The sequence below is a fragment of the Chamaea fasciata genome, unplaced genomic scaffold (genome assembly GCF_029207755.1).
Source record: "Chamaea fasciata isolate MVZ Bird 193981 ecotype frontalis unplaced genomic scaffold, bChaFas1.0.hap1 SCAF_20, whole genome shotgun sequence".
NCBI lineage: Eukaryota > Metazoa > Chordata > Aves > Passeriformes > Sylviidae > Chamaea > Chamaea fasciata.
Genome location: NW_027094105.1, coordinates 5,304,100 through 5,322,003, shown reverse-complemented (window position 1 = coordinate 5,322,003; position 17,904 = coordinate 5,304,100). Strand labels below are relative to the sequence as shown.

The 17,904-nt window shown below is 62.4% G+C and overlaps 3 protein-coding genes across 8 annotated transcripts; all 3 read right to left on the bottom strand.

The window, feature by feature from the left end:
* Positions 1-1,710: 1,710 nt before the first annotated feature.
* On the bottom strand, positions 1,711-6,395 carry AK1 (adenylate kinase 1). Of its 4 annotated transcripts, none has more exons than XM_066201375.1 (7): positions 6,352-6,395; positions 5,072-5,114; positions 3,925-3,960; positions 3,226-3,389; positions 2,909-3,025; positions 2,192-2,383; positions 1,711-1,932 (listed from the first exon to the last, which is right to left on the bottom strand). In XM_066201375.1, exons 2-7 carry the CDS (start codon positions 5,079-5,081, stop codon positions 1,867-1,869), a joined length of 585 nt encoding a protein of 194 aa, XP_066057472.1. In that variant the 5' UTR covers positions 5,082-5,114; positions 6,352-6,395; the 3' UTR covers positions 1,711-1,866. The 4 variants fall into 4 exon arrangements, with proteins under 4 accessions (XP_066057472.1, XP_066057471.1, XP_066057473.1 ...); XM_066201374.1 differs by having other exon boundaries at positions 5,072-5,117; positions 6,352-6,393; XM_066201376.1 differs by lacking the exon at positions 6,352-6,395 and adding an exon at positions 5,311-5,329 and having other exon boundaries at positions 5,072-5,117.
* Positions 6,396-8,946: 2,551 nt separating this feature from the next.
* ST6GALNAC6 (ST6 N-acetylgalactosaminide alpha-2,6-sialyltransferase 6) lies at positions 8,947-11,906 on the bottom strand. Of its 2 annotated transcripts, none has more exons than XM_066201282.1 (6): positions 11,799-11,906; positions 10,901-10,965; positions 10,591-10,770; positions 10,027-10,424; positions 9,733-9,836; positions 8,947-9,649 (listed from the first exon to the last, which is right to left on the bottom strand). In XM_066201282.1, the coding sequence occupies exons 2-6, from the start codon at positions 10,913-10,915 to the stop codon at positions 9,288-9,290; spliced, it is 1,059 nt and encodes a 352-aa protein (XP_066057379.1). In that variant the 5' UTR covers positions 10,916-10,965; positions 11,799-11,906; the 3' UTR covers positions 8,947-9,287. The 2 variants fall into 2 exon arrangements, with proteins under 2 accessions (XP_066057379.1, XP_066057380.1); XM_066201283.1 differs by having other exon boundaries at positions 9,366-9,649; positions 9,729-9,836.
* Positions 11,907-13,407: 1,501 nt separating this feature from the next.
* Positions 13,408-17,814, bottom strand: ST6GALNAC4 (ST6 N-acetylgalactosaminide alpha-2,6-sialyltransferase 4). 2 transcript variants are annotated; one of them, XM_066201309.1, is made up of 6 exons: positions 16,510-17,814; positions 15,884-15,960; positions 15,397-15,567; positions 14,842-15,254; positions 14,602-14,709; positions 13,408-14,212 (listed from the first exon to the last, which is right to left on the bottom strand). In XM_066201309.1, the coding sequence occupies exons 2-6, from the start codon at positions 15,893-15,895 to the stop codon at positions 14,023-14,025; spliced, it is 894 nt and encodes a 297-aa protein (XP_066057406.1). In that variant the 5' UTR covers positions 15,896-15,960; positions 16,510-17,814; the 3' UTR covers positions 13,408-14,022. The 2 variants fall into 2 exon arrangements, with proteins under 2 accessions (XP_066057406.1, XP_066057405.1); XM_066201308.1 differs by lacking the exon at positions 16,510-17,814 and adding an exon at positions 16,244-16,331.
* Between the last annotated feature and the right edge of the window lie 90 nt (positions 17,815-17,904).

Genomic DNA, 17,904 nt, shown 5'->3' with positions numbered 1-17,904 from the left:
GGTGCTCACCCGGGGATGGGGACAGCGATGAGGACCGGGACCCGGCACAGGATCGATCCTCTGGCTCCCTCACACCCCTCCTCCCGCGGTGACACGGCAGGACAACGACCAAGAGACCCTCGGTGATGGACACTGGGATGGTGGCAGCCACAGTGTGACAGAAGGAGGGTGGCCGTGGCTGTGGGGTGGCCACATATGCAGTCCCCTGCACCCCATTTGGCCCAGCATCTTCCCCCCTCACAGCATATGGGATGGCCTTGCGATTTCAAACCAGAGGAAAAGCATCTAAACCCCAACACCAAGCACTCAGGGCTGTACTGGGGAGCAGGGCAGGGTCCTTGTCCCGCTCCCTGCCCAGGCAACCACCTCAGGGGAAACTGAGGCACACTCACAGCACATCCACAGAGGGCTGGAGGCACAAGAGAGACGGGTCTCCCCACTCCCCAGCTTTAGGCCACGGTGTCCCAAACCACAGGACCCCTCTGTCCCCTTGTCTCCACCAGCACGAGGCAAGCGCTCGCCGGCCCCAGCCCTGGATGGTTGTCCTGGCAGTGTCCCAGCCCGGGCCGGATGGCTGCATCCTTCCTGCCCGCCTGCCTCCCCGCAGTGCCCCGGCCTCTGCCGGTGGCTCGCGGCCCCCCGAGCACGGGGCTGACGTCGGGCTGACTGATGAGTTTGGGTTTTCGTCTTGGGGAGTTTTGTTTTTTCCCTGCTGGCTTCCTTTCTCCACTCTGACTCCTTGGCCTCGTGGCCTTGGCTGACCCCAATGCTGCCGCCCCTCCTGCCCTACCAGCCCCCTGGCTCCGTGCCCAGCTCCCAGCAGCCCAAAAGTAAGTGGTGGGGGGCCCTGTTGGGGTTGCAGCTCCAACCTCCTGCCCTCACTGTGGCTGGGTAAACCTCGTCCCCAAGCTCCACCGAAGCCCCTCTGCTATGGCACTGTGCCTTAGTGGTTCTGTGGGTGCTGGGGAGCTCCCACATCCCCTGACCCCCATACCAGCACCCCCAACTGCCTATCTGTTGGGGTCCCGTGGCTCACCACCATGAGGGCACCCACCCAGTCCCCCAGCCAGGACACCCAGCCTGGTGGCTGGGCTCATCGGGGTGTCCCAGCACATTCCTTATCCCCTGGGGTCAGGGCGGAGCAGTGAGTGTCCAGGCACAGCAGGACAGGGAGCACCCCACTCCAGGGCACTGTGCCACCACAAACCATCGGTGCAGCCACTGCGTACCCCAAAAAACCCTGACAGCCAACAGAAACAAGGAAATGCCAAGGCATGAAAGTGGTGGAAATCCCCATCCCAAATCCGGTCGCCTCCAGCCGCTGGCAGCCAGTGGGAGAGCTGAGAGGAAGGGACGCATGTGCAGGACACGACTCAGATGCTGCCTGTGTGTCCGGACACACACCCAGAGCACGGGGGGTTCAGCAATTGGGACAGAACGAGGGCGGACGGGACTGGCTGGAGGACGCAGGCGCAGGCTCGCCGCAGGCCATGGATTGGGAAGCCGGGGCGAGTGGGGGATGCTCCCTCCCTTCCTCTGAGCGCAGCATCCCGCTGCCCCTGGGATAAACACCCGCTTCCTGCCCTTAATCAGCTCCAGAGGGGCTGGGGGTGGGGGGGGGCGGGCTGGACAGAGGGGGAGAAGAAAAAAAAAAAAACTCTGGAAAGAAAAACTCATTTCCTGCGACAGAAGAAAAAGATAAAGTCTGGATTCATTAAAGTGAACTTTACTGGGGAGAGACGGGAAAGAGCCAAACACAATGTCCTTGAAATTTCCTCCACACGGCTCCGTCCACGAAAACAGGATAAAGCCGCTTCCGCTGTCTCTGCTGGAGTGCACTGGGGGGAACTGGGGCCGGGGGATTCGTTACAGGCTGTCAAGGTGGGTGCAGACCTGCTGGAAAACCTCGTCCACGGAGCCCTCGGCGTTGAGCTGGGTACAGAGGGGTTAGCTGGGGGACTCACCCAAGGGCTCTCATCTGAAAGCAACTGGAACTCTTCCAAGGATGCATTTTGGCCATCCTTGGAGGGGGTCATGTTGGGAATGAGAGGGGTCAAGCCCACCCCAAACTAGGCAGGATTGAGTTTTCCTGCTTCCCTCATCATCCCCATCCATCACTTCCCTTCCCCTGGGACACAAGCCCCAAGCTGTGGGGCTGGAGGGTACTGGTATCAGCCACATTCCCGCTTACCTGGCGGACGATGCCTCTGCTCTTGTAGAAGGCGATGACAGGCTCAGTGGCCTTGTAGTAGGTCTCCAAACGCTTCTTGATGGTCTCCTCGTTGTCATCCACCCTCCCGCTGGTCTCGCCTCGCTTCAGCAGGCGTTTCACCATGGTGTCCTTCCCTGCATCCACGTAGAGCAGCAGTGTGGGGGGGGCGATCTGTGGACAGAGGGGACAGGGTTGTCACCACACTGAGTTGGTGTGGGTCTGGTTTGGTTTGGGGGGGTGGTGGTGGTCGGCATGAGAGTCATAGATGTCCCCACATCACCTTCTGCCTCCATCTACATGAGTCTGGGGGCTACCAGGACATAGAGATGTCCCCACACCATCTCCTGCCTCCCTCCGCTTTGGTCTGGGAGCCACCAGGACACTGTTCCAGGGGCCTCTAGGGCCATGTAGAGGGAGGCAAAGGGACACTGTGGCCAAGCCCTGGCTCTCTGCCATCACCATCATGTCAGCAGTGTTGTCACGCTCTGCCTGCCTGAGGACGCCCTGGTCCCTCCCACTGTGCTCTGGGCACAGGCTGTCCCCGAGGCAGGGGGATGTGCTGCCCAGTTTAGACCCTTCTGGGATGTGAACTCTGCTGGGATGGGGAGGCCAGGCTGCTGCTGGATTGAGTCCCTGTGCTAAGTGGTGTGTGGCATGGCCCAGCATAGGACAGCACGGCACGGCACGAGTCCTCACCTTCTTTTCAAACTCCTCTCCCTGCTTCACCTCGCGGGGGTATCCATCGATCAGGAAGCCCTTGGACACGTCTGCTTTGGCCACCATGGCGTCCCGCAGCATGTCCAGCACCGTGTCCTGGAGGGGGGAGGACAGAGGTGCTACGGCTGATGTAGCAGCCTGACTCCCACCCAGCATCCCCAATCCCTGCTGCAAACCTCACCCTGGGATGGCAGGGCCAGAGATGCCTGAGCCATGTGCCAGCCATTACTGTGGTACCTGGTGTCCCCACTGCCACCCCTGCACACGCCACCATGTGGCAGCCGGTGAGGACTTACCAGGGGCACCAGCTCTCCCTTCTCCATGATGGCCTGCAGCTTCTTGCCCCGCTCCGAGCCTGAGCTGACCTCTGCCCGCAGCAGGTCCCCCGTGGACAGGTGGGTGTAGCCATATTTCTGCACAATCTTCTCACATTGTGTCCCTTTCCCCGAGCCGGGGCCACCTGCAAAGGCACATGTGTGCCCCAGGCCATGGGTAAGGAGAGGGAGGGGTACATGGGAGCAGCACAGACAGGCAGGAGTCCTCAGAGCTCAGTGACATGTCAGTTGGTGTCTCCAAGCCCAGCACCAAGTAGATGGACAGAGCTCCTATTGAGGTTGCCCAAGTGCTTGGGGGTGGCATAGGCTGCTGGGAATTGGCATTTGGGCACCACGCCCTGATGGCACCTAGGGCATCACCATCCAGGGTTTTGTCACATTACCACCTCCCAGGGATTTGTTGTCACATTAAACCACAGTAAACAGTGGTTTACTGTCACATCACCCCAGATACCGCCACCCATGCCTGCCCAGAGGTGCCCTCCTGGTCCCAACATATCCCCTGTGGCCTCGAGGAGCCAAGCTGAAGCCATGGCCATCCCACAGTGCTTGGGAATAGCCAGCCCAGTCTCAGCCTCCAGCCCTGTTTCCCCAGCCTAGAGGTACAAGGAAAAGGCCTGGGCTGACCCCACCAGTGACAGGACCTGGACACAGACTTACCCACCACAAAGATGATTTTGTGCTGCTTGAGCTTTTCTGGAAGAGAGAAAGGGGAAAAAAATTATCAAAAGCCAAAAGGTCCATCAGGGAGTGAGGTGTCCCCAGGGGGTGCCAGACCCAGGGCAGGCATCCCTGGGGATGGAGGGGACCGATCCAGGAGAGTCCTGGGGGAAAAGATGGAGAGGGAAGCAGACGTGTGTCCTGGTCACCTGGGCAGGTTGGGACGTCTGGCCACGTCTGAGCACAAAGACCCCACGGCACCTTGGCCATGGGGCTGGAATTCCAGTGCCACATGGTGTCCCAGAGGTGGTTGTTGTCCGGGGCTCCACCGCAGGCAGGGACTGGCCTCATCCATCCCTGTGGCCGGCTTCTCACCCCACTGGGCTAACCAGGGCCGTGGCAGGCTCGGCTTGGCACGGGCACCCCGAGCACCTGGCACAACACTGGCAGTCCCTGGACCCCAGCATTGGTCCCTGGGCTTGGTGGCCGACGTGCAAGTGGCACTGACTGCCCCGTCCCCAGCACCCTGGCACAGGGTTCTCAGCACCTGCGGGACCTGAGCACCAGCCGTGGTGATGCCAGGGTGCGATGCCAAAGGGGGAAGCAGAGCTAAAAATAAAGTTGAGCTGCTCTTGGGGCCACTTTCCCATCTCCTGATTACAGCTGGATGAAATTTCAACTCCTTGGCACCCAGCACTCCCCAGGGCTGGGGATGGAGCCAAGTGTCTGGCAGGGACCAGTGGGATCTGGGGCATGTGGAGAGGCCGGAGGGACATGGGGGATGGCCAGAAGAAAGGGAGGCAAGGACACAGGGGCACGTGGAGGGGAGGAATGCAAAGAGGACCAGGGGCTGCATGTAAGGGGCACAAATGCAGGGGGGACAGAGGGGACAGAGGCAGGGAGGGAAGGGGAATGCAGAGGGGCTAGATGCAGGGGGGAACAAGGGGATGGATGCAGAGGGGACAGGGGCATGCAGAGGGGATGGATACAGGGGGGAAGAAGGGGGATTAATTCCAGGGAGGACTGATGTAGGGGGCAACCAAGGAAATGGATACAAGGGAGACAGGGAGATGCAGACGGAATGGATGCAGGGGACACTGAGGGGACAGATGCAGTTCGAATGCATGCAGGGAGACAGATCACTCACCTGCCGACATGCTGGCGTGGTCCAGGCACAGAAGCACTTAAGGCTGCTAGGAAAGAGCAGGATAAACAACTCAACACATCAGGTGACCAAGTGTCTGGGGAGAAAAAGGGTCTGCCTTTTTGGCCATGATGGTGCCCAGCTCCAAGGCCAGGCTGGGGGGATGGGACAGAAGACACAACTCCTGGCTCGGCCCTGGAATAGGGAACTGAGGGATCTCTGCTTCTGCGGCCATCACTCACCTGGTTCCCAGCAGTCACCCTCCGCATCCGGCTGCGGTAAGGGCATCCCCATGCCGGGTGACGCGTGGTGACGTTGCCGGCTTCCTCCCCTGCCCTGCCCACATCCCAGTGCCTGGGGTGCTGCCCGACAGCAGGAAACCCGCTTGGGATGCCCGGTGCACCACAACACCGAGTGATGGAGGCAGCACCCCCAGCTCCCCAGGGGCTGTTTTTAGGGGGTGTCCTGAGGAGGGGGCTGCAGCACCCCACTGCACCCCCAGGACCTCGAGGGCGTGTTTGGCCACCCCGCCTGCACACACCCAGCCCCGCAGCACCCGACCTGCTTGGCCACCGTGCGTCACCCCAAACCGGCTGGACGGGGTGCAGGGAAGGGGCATCCCGTGGCCAGAGGAGCCCGCAGCCGCTGACAGGTCGTGTTACAACCTCGAAAGGGCAGGGGCTAAGAATGGCCTGACTGAAACCGGCACCGGGTCACATCCCACCGGCGCTGCGGGGACAAAGTCCTAACATGGCCCCCAGGGGCTTGGGGGAGTGCGGGACCCCCGGGTCCCTAACTGTGGGGGTGCTGAGACCCAGGACAGCCGGCACCAGTCTTGGTGTGGTGATAGGGGGCTGCGGGCAGCCCCGGCCCTCAGTGTGAGCTGATCCAGTGCGGTGCCGGTCCCACGGGCGCAGGCTCAGGGTGATGTGGAGGTGACCGCTCCAGGGGCGATGTGGGGAGCGCTGACCCGCCCGGGTCGGGGCTGGGGAAGGGGCTGCAGGGTGGCCTTGTGACTCCCCCACCGAGGCCCTCGCGGGCTGCACCCCGGGGTGCCCTCAGCGACCTCACCCCCCCGCCAGCTCCAACCCACCGCTCCATCGGCAGCCAGGGCCCCGCAGCCCCTCCCTGGCACCCGAGCCCCCGGACCGGGCTGCTCCGGCACCCCTGCAGTGCCCCCGCCACCCCTGACAAGCGCCGAGCAAAGCCCCCCCGCGCCGCCGCGCCGCCGCCGGGCCCGCCGGCGCTGGGTGCCGCCCGGGCCCCGGGGGTCCCGCACTGACCTGGCCCCGCCGCCGCCCGCGCCGTGCCCGCCGGTACCGCTATTTATAGAGCACGGCGGCGCGCGGGGCACGCCGGGAGCGCGCGGCACCGGCGGCGCGAGCGGGCGGCGCGGGGCGGCGGGGAGGGACGGGGGCGACGCGGCCGAGCCCGAGCCCGAGCCCGAGCCCGAGCCCGAGACCGCGCCCGAGACCGAGCCCGAGACCGCGCCCGAGACCGAGCCCGAGCCCGAGCCCGAGCCCGAGCCCGAGCCCGAGACCGCGCCCGAGCCCGAGCCCGAGACCGCGCCCGAGACCGAGCCCGAGACCGCGCCCGAGCCCGAGCCCGAGACCGCACCCGAGCCCGAGCCCGAGACCGCACCCGAGCCCGAGCCCGAGACCGCGCCCGAGCCCGAGACCGCACCCGAGCCCGAGCCCGAGCCCGAGACCGCGCCCGAGCCCGAGCCCGAGCCCGCCCGCGCGGCCACGGCCGGGGGGGACCCGCTTACACCCCGCACGGCTCGGGGCCGCGGGCACGCCTGCCTGCTGGGGAGCCCCCACCCCGCTGCGTCTGGGGTCTCCGGGCGTCCCCCCGCGCCTCGGAGGGGAGTGCTCTTCTCGTCACTGTCCACTTGTCGCCTCCCTTTTTCTGCCCCCATTCCATTCTCGTGTCTCCATCCCTATCCCTAATCTCCATCCCTGTCCCTAATGTCCCCGTTCCTGTCCCTACTGTCCCCATCACTGTCCCTTATGTCCCCATCCTTGTCCCTAATACCCTCATGGCCCCCGCCCACTCCCGTGTCGCCGTCCCATCCCAATGTCCATCCCTAATGTTCCCATCCAATCCCGATGTTCCCATTCCTGTCCCATCTCATCCCTACTGTCACTATCCTTATCCTTTATGTCCTTGTGTCCCCACTCCCAGTTTACACCCCCTCCCTCCCAGCTCCAGGGGTCTAAAAGCCCGGGGATGCTGTGTCCTTGTTAAGATTTGATTAGTGAGAGATGCCGGATGCCAAAGCCAATAGTACAGATTTTATTTAACAATAAAATGTGAGGTAGAGAAAGAAAGAAATAGAAAAGAGGGATTGTGTGTGGGGGGAGCGAGAGAGATATCAGTCAAGTAGCAGATCGTCGCCACCCGTGGATCCCTCAGCATCCCGTTGGTCCTTCTTCACCCTGGTCTTCATGGTGTTGGGGGTCCCGAGGTTGTTGAAAACTTTTCACTATCTATACATTTTGCAAATGAAGGCATTAATGCTCATTGGCTACACAGTTCCTTTATTCCATTGGTTAGATGATTCCCTCTCTTCTAATGCTAATTAATCCCATGCTCAGTCTTTCTCTTCGAGGAGTCGAGTCCGTGGTTGCGATCTCCCCCTGGCAGAATTACCTTTTACCCAGCTGGAGCTTCTTCCATCCACCACAGTTCCCGACTTGGCTTTCCTTGTGGATTCTGTGTCCATTATCAGTGACACATTCTTCTCTCCCAGTTTTGTTTACCAGCCCTAATCTGAGATAATGCTTGGATAATAGTACCATTTTTATCTTATCTCAAATTCCTCTGAATTTCATGGCTTAATTTACATAGAAGCCTCAGGCATAGTCGGCAGGGAGAGGAGCATCGGTGGTTGCAGATGCTGCTTATCCCATAACTGGGGGTGATCTGTTTGACCAGTGATATGTGCATGAGCAGTAGCCCCTCCACAGCAAGTCTGGATGTGTTACCCAGGATGTGCCAGACCAGAGCCAGTGCCATCGTGCTGCTCCCTTCTGTGCCCATCTCATGAAAAAGTCCTTCTGTGGCACCAGACTTTGAGACAGGCAACCTGCCCTTCTTCCTCCTCTGTGGCTGCAGAGACCCCGTCCCAAGACCTGGTGACCCCAGGGCACCTGGCTGGGGGTGACACAAGCTGGGGAGGTCTCAGCTGCCACCTGTCACTGTGGATGGAGGTGTCTCAGAGCTGGAGTCAGCCAGGGACTGGACATGGATCCCACCTGGACATGCTGGTCACCTTGCTGCACCTCCTGAGTGCCCAGGGACAGCACTGCTCTGGGCTGGGGGTCACTGCCATCATCCCCAAAAACCTGTCCAGAGCCAGGGCTCAAGGTGAAAGACTTCAGCAATATTTATTCCTGTACAAACAATTACAAAACACGGGTGCCCCACTGCTTCCCCCAGCACCGAGTCCCCCAAAACCCCAGCCACAGCCAGAGGGAAGTGGAGGAATGGATTCCTGCCAAGGCTCAGCACCCAAACATGCCATATTTAGGTGCTTTCCCCAGATCAACTTCTCTGCTGCTGAGAAGTTAATAACAAAGACCTGTCCCAGACACAGGGTGCCAAGAGGCACCACTGCCCCCCACTACCTGCCCACTTCTAAATTGTTTATAATCAGCTGCTGGCTCTTTGTTACCACTAATGAGCAGCCCCTGCTCACTCCTTCGTCCGGAAACCCAGGTACCAACCCCAGGACTGGAAGCGGGGAGAAAAAAAAGCCAAAACCCACAAAAAACTCCCCAAAATCCCATCTTTCAGCTAGAAAAGGTTTTGGCTGTGTGGGGCACAGTGGTGCTGGGAGGGGCTGGTGTTTCTGGGCTGCTGGGACAGGGAGGGTGGCAATGTCACTCACCCCTGTGAGGTCCCAGCAAAAACTGTGGGGTTCTGCTGTGGGAAGGATGACTGAGGACTGGGATGAGGGGCCTGGGGATGGTAGAGGGGGCTGAGCTCCAAGAGGGGGTCTCCCCACCCAGACAGCTGGGGGAAACAGTCTCTGTGGTGACCCCAGAAATGGTGCAAACCAAAACTGAGCTGACAGCAGCTGGAACCCCCTTGCAGGCTCAAAGGGGCTGCAATGTGCATGGACCAGGATGGGGCAGGATATCATGCCCAAGTATCCTGCACATTGAGGGGGGACACCCCAAATCTTACATTCACCACCTGGCCCCCAAAGACTGGGTCAAAACCCAACACATCCCAGGTGCAAAGAGCCACCATGCACAACAGCAGGCATCCTGTGAGAGGCAGCTGGAGGCACCCTGATGCCTGGCTCCCACCACTCCCAGGGGGATGCAGGGGAACCCCCATCCATCCCAGCCCCAGGGGTCTGCCCAGCAGATGTGGGGCACCCCCTAGGTCCAGGTGGGGTGGGAGAAAGTGATGTTGTAGAGGCCGGCCCAGCTGGCAAAGACCCTTTTCTCAGTGATGAAGCGGTGGTGGTTGCCCCTGCGGCTCCGCTCGTTGTGGATGTAGGTTGTGCACTCGTCGGGGCCCTTTGGCTCGTAGTAGTGGTAGGGCAGGCGGCGGGGTGGGGGGTGGCGGCTGCAGGGGGGAAAGAAACATTTGGGTGAGCCCCATGGAGGGGTCGGGGCGCTGGGGTGGGGCCTGGGGGTCTCCTTACCCACAGTAGCTGGGTGGCACCATGCCATAGACGTGGACGGCGTCGCACAGCTCCACCGCGATCACCATGGTGAACCAGCCAGTGCTCAGCCACGAGCGAGACTTCTCCCTGGGGAGGAAAAACCACAGGAAGAATGACAGGGGTGAGGTGCTGTGGGTAATGGACCCCCTCAGTGTCCCCAGTGTGCCTCAGGGGCCCCCAGCTCAATGCTGCAGCCCATGAAGCAGCTCCAAGAGTCAACTCCGTCTCGGGAACTTGGAGAAAGGGGGACACAGCACAAGAGGTGGCTCTGAGGTACCTGTCCTTCCCTGTCTCTCCCCGAAAAAGGTCATCAAACTGCTTCATGCGGCCCGGGGAGACAACGTAGGCTGTCATGTTGGGGAACGAGGCGCAGACGCGCTGGATGATCTTCAGGAGGCTCTTCTGCATCTTGGTGGGCGGCCCCCAGAAGATGAAGATGGTCTCTGGGGTCCTGTTGACGAACTCCTGGGGCCGCTTGAGGACACGGTAGAGGCTGGAGTGGGCCACCACACGGAAGCTGGTCTTATTGCCCACATCAGCATTGTAGCCCGTGGTGGGAGCATCGTTCATGCGGATAGTGCACTCAGCCCCATCGATGACCGTGCCCAGGTGGGTGCCCAGGAGGTGGCTGGAGCTGGTGACAATGACGCATTGGTGGCAGCGGGCAGTCAGGGTCTGGTGATAACAAGTGCTGTCAGCAGGTGACTTTTGGTGTCACCATGGACAGGGTACTGTTCCCTGCGGAGCCACTGTCCTCGGGAGGGGACAGTTTGGCTGGATGTCAGCAGAGGGACAGACCCTGTGTCACCGCTGAGGCCCGTCCCTGCTGCCCAGCTCGTACCTTGTTCCCACAGACAGGCAGGTACCCGCTTTTCACCCCCCACTTCTTGAGGTCAGGGGGTCGGCGGGCTCTGCCCCGCAGGCGGCTGTAGGGGAAGACCTCGTTCCCGTTGCCAGAGCTGTAGATGATCAGCAACATGATCAGGGCAAAGAGGACCCCCAGGGCGGCGGCGCGCTGGCTCTGCGGGGGGGGGAGAGCATCAGCCGTGCCCCCACCCCACGGGGGTCAGCATCCACCCCGCTCCCACGGCATCCCCAGCAGGATGCCTGCTGTCCCCACGAGGTCCCCGAGGTGATTCTCTGGCACTCACCGTGCTGCCACTCATGTCTCTGTGCCGGCCTCAGCACACAGCGACCGCTGGCGTCCCGCAAGCACCTGCAAAGCATGCGGTCACCCCCAGCCTGGCCCATGGTCCCCAGGCTGCTGGGGGTACAGGATCAGGTGTACACAGGACGAGTCTCCAGGTCCCCCTTTGAAGAGGAGAACAACCCCCCGGAATTTATGAGGGGAAAAGAAACACTGTGGACAGAGGCCGGGCAGACTCCGGGGTGTGGAAGAGCCAAATCCAGCCGCAACTTGTGCCTGAGGGACCCCCGTGGTAAGCTGGATCTAGGGAGGATTATACTTCCCTCGTGGGGGTGAGACCACTCAAACCGCAGGGTTAGGGAGGGTCAACCTGCTGCTCATGCAGTGAAATTCCATTAAAACCACCACCACAGGAGTCTTGGATCAGGAGGGAATGGAAGCGAGACCTGCCCCACTCAGTGCATGCATGGGATTGCATCCAGCAGACCTGCAGAGATCTCTCCAGCCCCAGGACCCATTCTAACTTCCACTCAAAGCGGACTGACCTAGTTTAGTTTTGGGAGCCTTGGTTAGTGAGCCCCAGCCATTCCTGGACCGCTCCAAGCAAGTGGAAATTAAAAATCATTGAAGCCTCTTTACTAATTGTCACAAGGAAAATTATGCAACAGCCTGAGATCAACCCCTGGGGGGAGCTGACACCTCGAAGCGCTCTCAGGGCTGGTGGTGGTGCCAGAAGGAGCCCAGGCCATGCCCGGCTGCGGTGATGCTGGGGGGCTTCGTCGTGCAAAGGCTGGGCACGCTGTGGGACCCCCACTCCCGGACCCCACTTCGCTCCCTCCATGTCTCTCGGGCCATGTGGGCCCCCACGGAGCGGTCCCGGCGGCGGGACCCCGCGGCCTTACCTGGCGGGGGCTCTCATGAGGAGTCCGTCATCTCCTGCGCCCCGCGGGCGGCGGGTGCTGCCCGGCCCCTCCAGCGGGCTCGGCCATGGCCGGGACCGGAGCTCACACTGCCGCTCTGCGGGAAAAGGCTGCTTCAGAGCCGGCCCCCTTCCTCCGCCGGGGGTCCCCCAGCCCCGGATGCGAACCCTCCCGCCCTCCGGGAAGGGAAAACCCGCCCGGCCCCGGGTGCGAACCTCCCGCCACTCCTACGCGCGAGTCCTCCCCCGCCCCGGGCAGCATCCCCCCACCCCCGGCAGCGGCCGCTGGAGGCGACACGGGAGGGAGCCGGACCCTTCCTACCCCTCCATCCCCCGTGCACCGGCCGCGGGGGCAGGGGCCGCTCCCCCGCCCGGCCACGGCGCCTTCCGCCCCTGCACCGGCTGAACGGGCCCGGCGGGGACGCGCGAGCTGCACCACCGCTCCGCCGTGCCCGTGCGCCCCGATACCGCTGCCCGTATTGATAACGCTGCCGTTACTGATATCGCTGCCGTTACTCTGATACCGCTGCCGATAATGACCGCGCCGCTGCCGTCGCCCAGGCCGGGTCCTAGTGCCGCCCTCCCGGGATGGGAGAGCACCGCCGGGTCCTAGTGCCGCCCTCCCGGGATGGGAGAGCACCGCCGGGTCCTAGTGCCGCCCTCCCGGGATGGGCGAGCACCGCCGGGTCCTAGTGCCGCCCTCCCGGGACAGGGAGAGCCGCCGGGAAAGGCCGGGACTGATCCCCTGGTACCCGAGGGCACCGGTGCGGGCAGCGGGGATGGGGGGCAGCACTGTCCGGCTGTGCCAGGAGCTGCCGGCTGTGCCTGACCCGCTGCCGGGCGCAGCGCATTGCTGGGATGCCGAAGTCTCCCCCGCGCTGGCCGGGCAGCTCAGGGCCCCGCTCTGGGGGGTTTCGTGGCGCGGGGAGAGGGCTCCACGGCTGGCAGGGACCTGCACCCTGACGCCTGTCCAGAGCGATTCTGGCTCCGCTGTGCCGGTGATGCCTTGCCCTGCGTAGGGCTGTGGCAGCTGAGGTATCAGGCAAAGAACCCCACGGGCTCCTCTGCTGCACTGCCCTGCACGAAGCAGCCCTGGCAGCACCCCCAGTTCTTGGATCACTCACTCTTCACTGCACCCCAGCACCTCTGCCCATCCTCTCGCCCCTGGCCCCCCAGACACCACCAGACCCACCCAAACATGTGGCATCCGTTTACATGTTCAAAGGGCTGCTGTGGGCTCAGGGCGACGAACATGCCCATGGGCATGTCCCACCTCTCCAGGGACATGGGAGCTGCCGGTGCCTTGTGACAGCCCAGCAGCACCGAGCCCTGTGCGACTGAGGATCACCCCGGACCCAGCACCCATCCTGCAGAGATGCAGCTGCTGGTTCCCAAATAACGTCAACGGCTTTCAGCACCCTCTTCCATGTTTAGGATCAGCTCTACTCCCTTGTCACCTCCCCCTCTTATTTATAGCCCAGCAGCCTGTGAGGAGCTGTTGAGTATCCCCCCCTCCCTCACTCCCTGTCCTGTTCTGCAGCCACAAGGGGCATAGCAAAGGGCACAGCAAAGGGTACAGCAAGGGGCACCACTGAATTAAAAACAATTTTAATGGCCACATTTGCTTTGGTCTGAATCCAAGGACACTTGTGACAAGGCAACTCGGAGCCCCTAGGGCACGTTGTTCCAGGGCTTCCCAGCTGAGTGGATGCAGGCACCAAGCAGCAGAAGGCAGAGCCTGGATCCAGTTACCTGCACCCCACACCCAGCACTGTCCAGAGGGCACAAGTGGGGCAAGGACCACAGTACAGCTTCGTCCCCGTGAGAGGCACCAGTTTGTGGCCCTGGTGGGGCTGAACATTTCTGCCCTATGTCCTGCTGGAGTCCAGCAGCATGTCTAATCCTGCATTAAATAGTCCTAGTAGAGAGAGCAGAAAACCAGGTCTCCTTGGGTCGATCCAGGCAGGCATTTGGAGCTGGTGGGGCTGCACGGGTCCAACTCATGCCCCCCATGTACCAACAGGGGGTTCCCAGCCTGTCTACCAGCTGGGGAAACAGGCACTGCTGCTGCAGAGACAAAGACTCCCTGCTCCAGGGCTTGGCAAAAGGTGTCCAACCGTGGCACTGGTGGAGCTGAGACACGTTGCCGGAGGATGGGAGCCGCCCTGCCGCTGAAGTTCCTGCTGCCTCACCCCATGGCTGGCACCCTACCTGCCTGCCCAGGAGGAGTGGTTGAAAACAATGTTTCTCCTCTTGGCCCAGCGGGAGAAGATGGCTTTCTCAGTGATGAAGCGGTGTCCAGCACGGCGAGCTTGCTCGTGCATCAGGTACATCTTGCACTCGTCCAGCCGGCCCTTCTCGAAGTAGTGGTACGGCACGCTGGAGTGGTTCTTTTCCCTGGCACGAGGGGACAGGGTGAGTGTGGGACCTGTGGGGACACCAGACCACCCCACGCATGCCCCTGCCACCCCCCTTCACACCTGTGGGCTCGATATTTTCGGAGTCTGAGAATTGCTGAGCTCTTCCCAAGGGAAACTTTTCAACCGTTTTCTTTTTCCCAAAACAACCTTGAGTAAACAATATTCCTCTCCCATGACAACAGGTGTTGTTTGCTATTTCTGTTACTTAGCCAATGGGAGAGGTGTCAGCCCTATGGACCAATAATGTGACTTTTAGTGCAGCGTGTTGTAAAAGGGCTGAATGAATTGTAAATAAAGCCACCTGATTTCTACTGCCTTCTGACTGGAGTCAAGCATCTTTATTTCGTGTCCCATTGTGACACACACCTGCAGTAGCTGTCGCTGACCATGCCAAAGACACAGATCTGCTCACACAGCTCCATGGCCAGGATCATAGTGAACCAGCCTGTGCTCAGGAAGGAGCCGGATTTCATCCTGCAAAGAGTTGTGGTCACACTGGAGTGGGTGGCACCGTGCTGCTGGCCTATCCACACTACAGGTGCTCGATGAGGGGGACGGGTGGTACATCAAGGGGACCTGATGGGGCTCCTCAGGAGCCAGCAGTACCTGTTCTTCCCTGTCTCATTCTGGAAGACGTCGTCACAGTATGCCATCTTCTCCTCAGTCAGCGTGTAGATCTGCAGCTGGGGGTACTTCTCCATCACCTTGAGCAGTGCCTGGTAGGTTGAGCCCATCTTCACCCTGCTCATCTTCTTTGCTGGCCCCCAGATAAAGTAGAGGGTCTCTCGGGACTGCTGAAAGAAGTAGGGCTGGTTCCCCAAGAGCAGCGGAACGCTGGTGTGTGAGACCACCCGGATGGTGCTGCGTGCCCCCACGTCCTGCTCGTAGCCGGTGGTGGGGGCATGGTTCATGCGCAGGACACACTCCTGCCCGTCGATGGCCTGTCCCAGCTGTGAGCCCAGCATCTGCCCCGAGCTGGAGACGATGGCGCAGTGGCTGCACGGCGCTCGCTCCAGCGGCTGTGGGGAGATGCACCGTCAGCTCCTCCTTCCCTCCCGCAGCAGCGGGATACACCACAGCCCCTGCCTGCCCTTCCCAAAGGACAGGAACATGAGGCTCAGGTGGTCCGAGCTGCCCCAGCACTGTCCCATCCCCACGCACCTTCCCGTCGGGGACGCGGCTGTATCCCTGGAAGCTGCGGACCCTGGATGTGGTGGGGCTGTCCCGCAGCCCCGGGGCCTGGCAGCGGGGCTGGACGCTGGCGTGGTAGCACAGCAGGATGTACAGTACCGCCACCACCACGGCGCACACCAGCGTCAGGAAGAGCCGGACCTAGAAGCAGAGCGGGGGGAGTTCTCAGGGCCTGTCCACGTGCACCGGCCCCGCGCCGGATGCCGGTGGCCCCGTGGCCATGAGGGGGCCGCCGCTCGGAGGGTGTTGAGGTGTCTTGTGGAGAGTGGCGCGGGGTGCCGGGCCCGGCTCGCTTCCTGAAGCGGCGATGCCCGCACGCCCTAGGGGCTCCGTGCCGACCGCGGGCACCGGCAGCCGCCGGGCTCAGCCCCCTCCAGCACCACTTTTAGGGCGAGCGGCCCCCCGATGGTGGCGAGGCCCCACCGGCCCCTCGCCCCCTGCCCCAGCGGGTACTCACCAGCGTCTTCATCCTCGGGGGGCTGGCGAATCACCGGGAGGGGTCCGGGGGTCACCGGGAGCGTGGGGGCTCGCACCCTGCAAGCGGAGCGGGCTCAGCGGCGGCACCCGGGGTGAGGTCGCCAAGCGGGATCCCCCCGGTCTCCCAACGCCCGGGGTTCACCCCACGCCTCGTACCGGGACCTCCCCGAGGCCATTACCGGGATTCCCCCACGCACCCTCATTCCCCCACGTGTCCAGCTTCCCCCTCCGTGTCCCGTTCCCCCCGAGCCTCCGCGGGTGCGGCCCCGCCGGGCAGGGGTCGGGGCAGGGGTGTCCCCCCGGCGTGGCGTCCCCGGTTCCCGGTGCCGGCCCCACTCACCGAGCCGGGAGGCCCCAGCGCCGCCACCGGTGGGTCCCGCATCCCGCCCCGAGTGGGGCTGGCGGGCCGCGGCGGGGCGCAGCCGAGCGGGCACTGCCGGGACCGGCACCGGGACCGCCCCCCGCCCCGCCCCGCCCCGCCCCGCCCCGCCCGCCCCGCGGCTCCTCCGGGGACGCGCCCGCCCGTGCCCGTGGGCTCGTACCCGGCGCACCGGGACCGACCCCGGCACCCCCCTCGTGTGTCCCGATCCCGGCCTCTCTCCCTACCGTGTGCCCACGGCTCTTTCTCTTGCTCTGCCCCTCTCAGGCTCCCCTCTCCCTCGGGGGGTCCTGCAGCCTCTGTGACCCCTGTGCTCTCTCGCCTCCGTGCACCATCAGCTCCCGACGAGTCCAGCGACGACACAAGGATTCGGAAAGGCTCAGGAGTGGGCCCAGGGCAGGTGAGACCCTCGGTACCCCAGAGCCCATCCAATGGCCCCGGGGGTCGCCCATCACCTGCAGCCCCTCCTCCCTCCCCAGAGCGAGCTGCTCGTGGCCCAGGGTGGGGCACTGGATTTCTCCCATAGGTAAAGAAACACGAGATGTAACCTTGAAACCAGTCCTGGACACTGTCCTGAACAGGCCTGGAAGCAGAGGAAGTGACAGGCACATCACTGGGCTACTGCACAGGAAGGAAGCAAGGCCGGAGGGGGAGGTTATACCTGGAGCTGCTCAGTCACCACCGAATTCTTCCACCTTTTGCTTCCCTCTGCCCCAGCCCAAAAACCACCCTTGTGGGGTGGGCCGAGCCCCGGCCAGCAGGTGAGGGGCAGGGAAGGAGTTAGAGAGCTCAGCACGGCCTGGCAGCCTCAGCAAGAGCTGGAAACAAACCTCCAACCAGAGCCTCACCTCTGCTGGCTCCTACAGCCAGGTTCAGCTCGGGGTGTCCCAAACCACCAGCATCACCCCCAGGCCGGATGGGAGACCGTGGGCCATGCTGCTGGCAGGAAGTTCACAGTACATGGAAGAAGGGTTAGAGTGCCCCAAATCTGCCCTCCCCAGGCAGGCTACAGCAGCCTCAAGCATGGCAGAACCACACGAAGTTGGGCCAGGTTCTCTCTGATGCTTCCCTGCCTGACCTCACCAGCAGGACCTGTTCAGCAGGATGCCATGCACTGCCAGGGCCATGCCAGGTGTACCCACCCTGGCAGGCTTGTGGCACCCCTTGGCATGGGCAGAGGACAGGGAGCGAGACCTTACAGAGCTTTATTGAGGGTGATCCTGCTCGCCGTGGTCCAGGGGAGCTGCCAGGAGAGGAACCCCCACGAGGGAAGGACACTGCCACCACACCTGCCTGCTCAGCCCCAGCCTGGCTGGCACGTGGAGCCTTGTCCAGGGCAGGAATCCAGGACTGAGAGCTGTGATGGGAACCACACCCAACACTTTTCTGTGATCCAGGACATCTTCTCATCTCCCACTCAGCTGGGTGGGACACAGAGTGCAGCACTGTCCCTGCTCCCTCTGCACACCCAGCCTCATGGGAGTCCCTCTTCAGAAAGGCAAGAGCCCCCAACACTGTGATTAGCCCTTCCAGAAGCAAATGGAGAAGGCAAACATGTCCTCTCCAAGCCCAAACTCTCATTTCTCTCCTCTCAGACTTGAATCAAAAAAAAAAAAACCCCA

Bases quoted from the DNA above. Each gene is read 5' to 3' on its own strand.
- AK1 (XM_066201373.1), bottom strand. From the start codon at position 4,275: ATGAGGCCAGTCCCTGCCTGCGGTGGAGCCCCGGACAACAACCACCTC. The intron at 3,390-3,924 runs GTAAGTCTGTGT...GTGCCTTTGCAG, and splicing joins CAAAATCATCTTTGTGGTGG to GTGGCCCCGGCTCGGGGAAA. The intron at 1,933-2,191 runs GTAAGCGGGAAT...CTCTGTACCCAG, and splicing joins GCAGAGGCATCGTCCGCCAG to CTCAACGCCGAGGGCTCCGT.
- ST6GALNAC6 (XM_066201282.1), bottom strand. The intron at 9,837-10,026 runs GTACCTCAGAGC...TTTCCTCCCCAG, and splicing joins GGAGAGACAGGGAAGGACAG to GGAGAAGTCTCGCTCGTGGC. The intron at 9,650-9,732 runs GTGGGTAAGGAG...TCCCCCCTGCAG, and splicing joins CATGGTGCCACCCAGCTACT to CCGCCACCCCCCACCCCGCC.
- ST6GALNAC4 (XM_066201309.1), bottom strand. The intron at 15,255-15,396 runs GTGCGTGGGGAT...ATCTCCCCACAG, and splicing joins GCCGCGTCCCCGACGGGAAG to CCGCTGGAGCGAGCGCCGTG. The intron at 14,710-14,841 runs GTACTGCTGGCT...AACTCTTTGCAG, and splicing joins AATGAGACAGGGAAGAACAG to GATGAAATCCGGCTCCTTCC.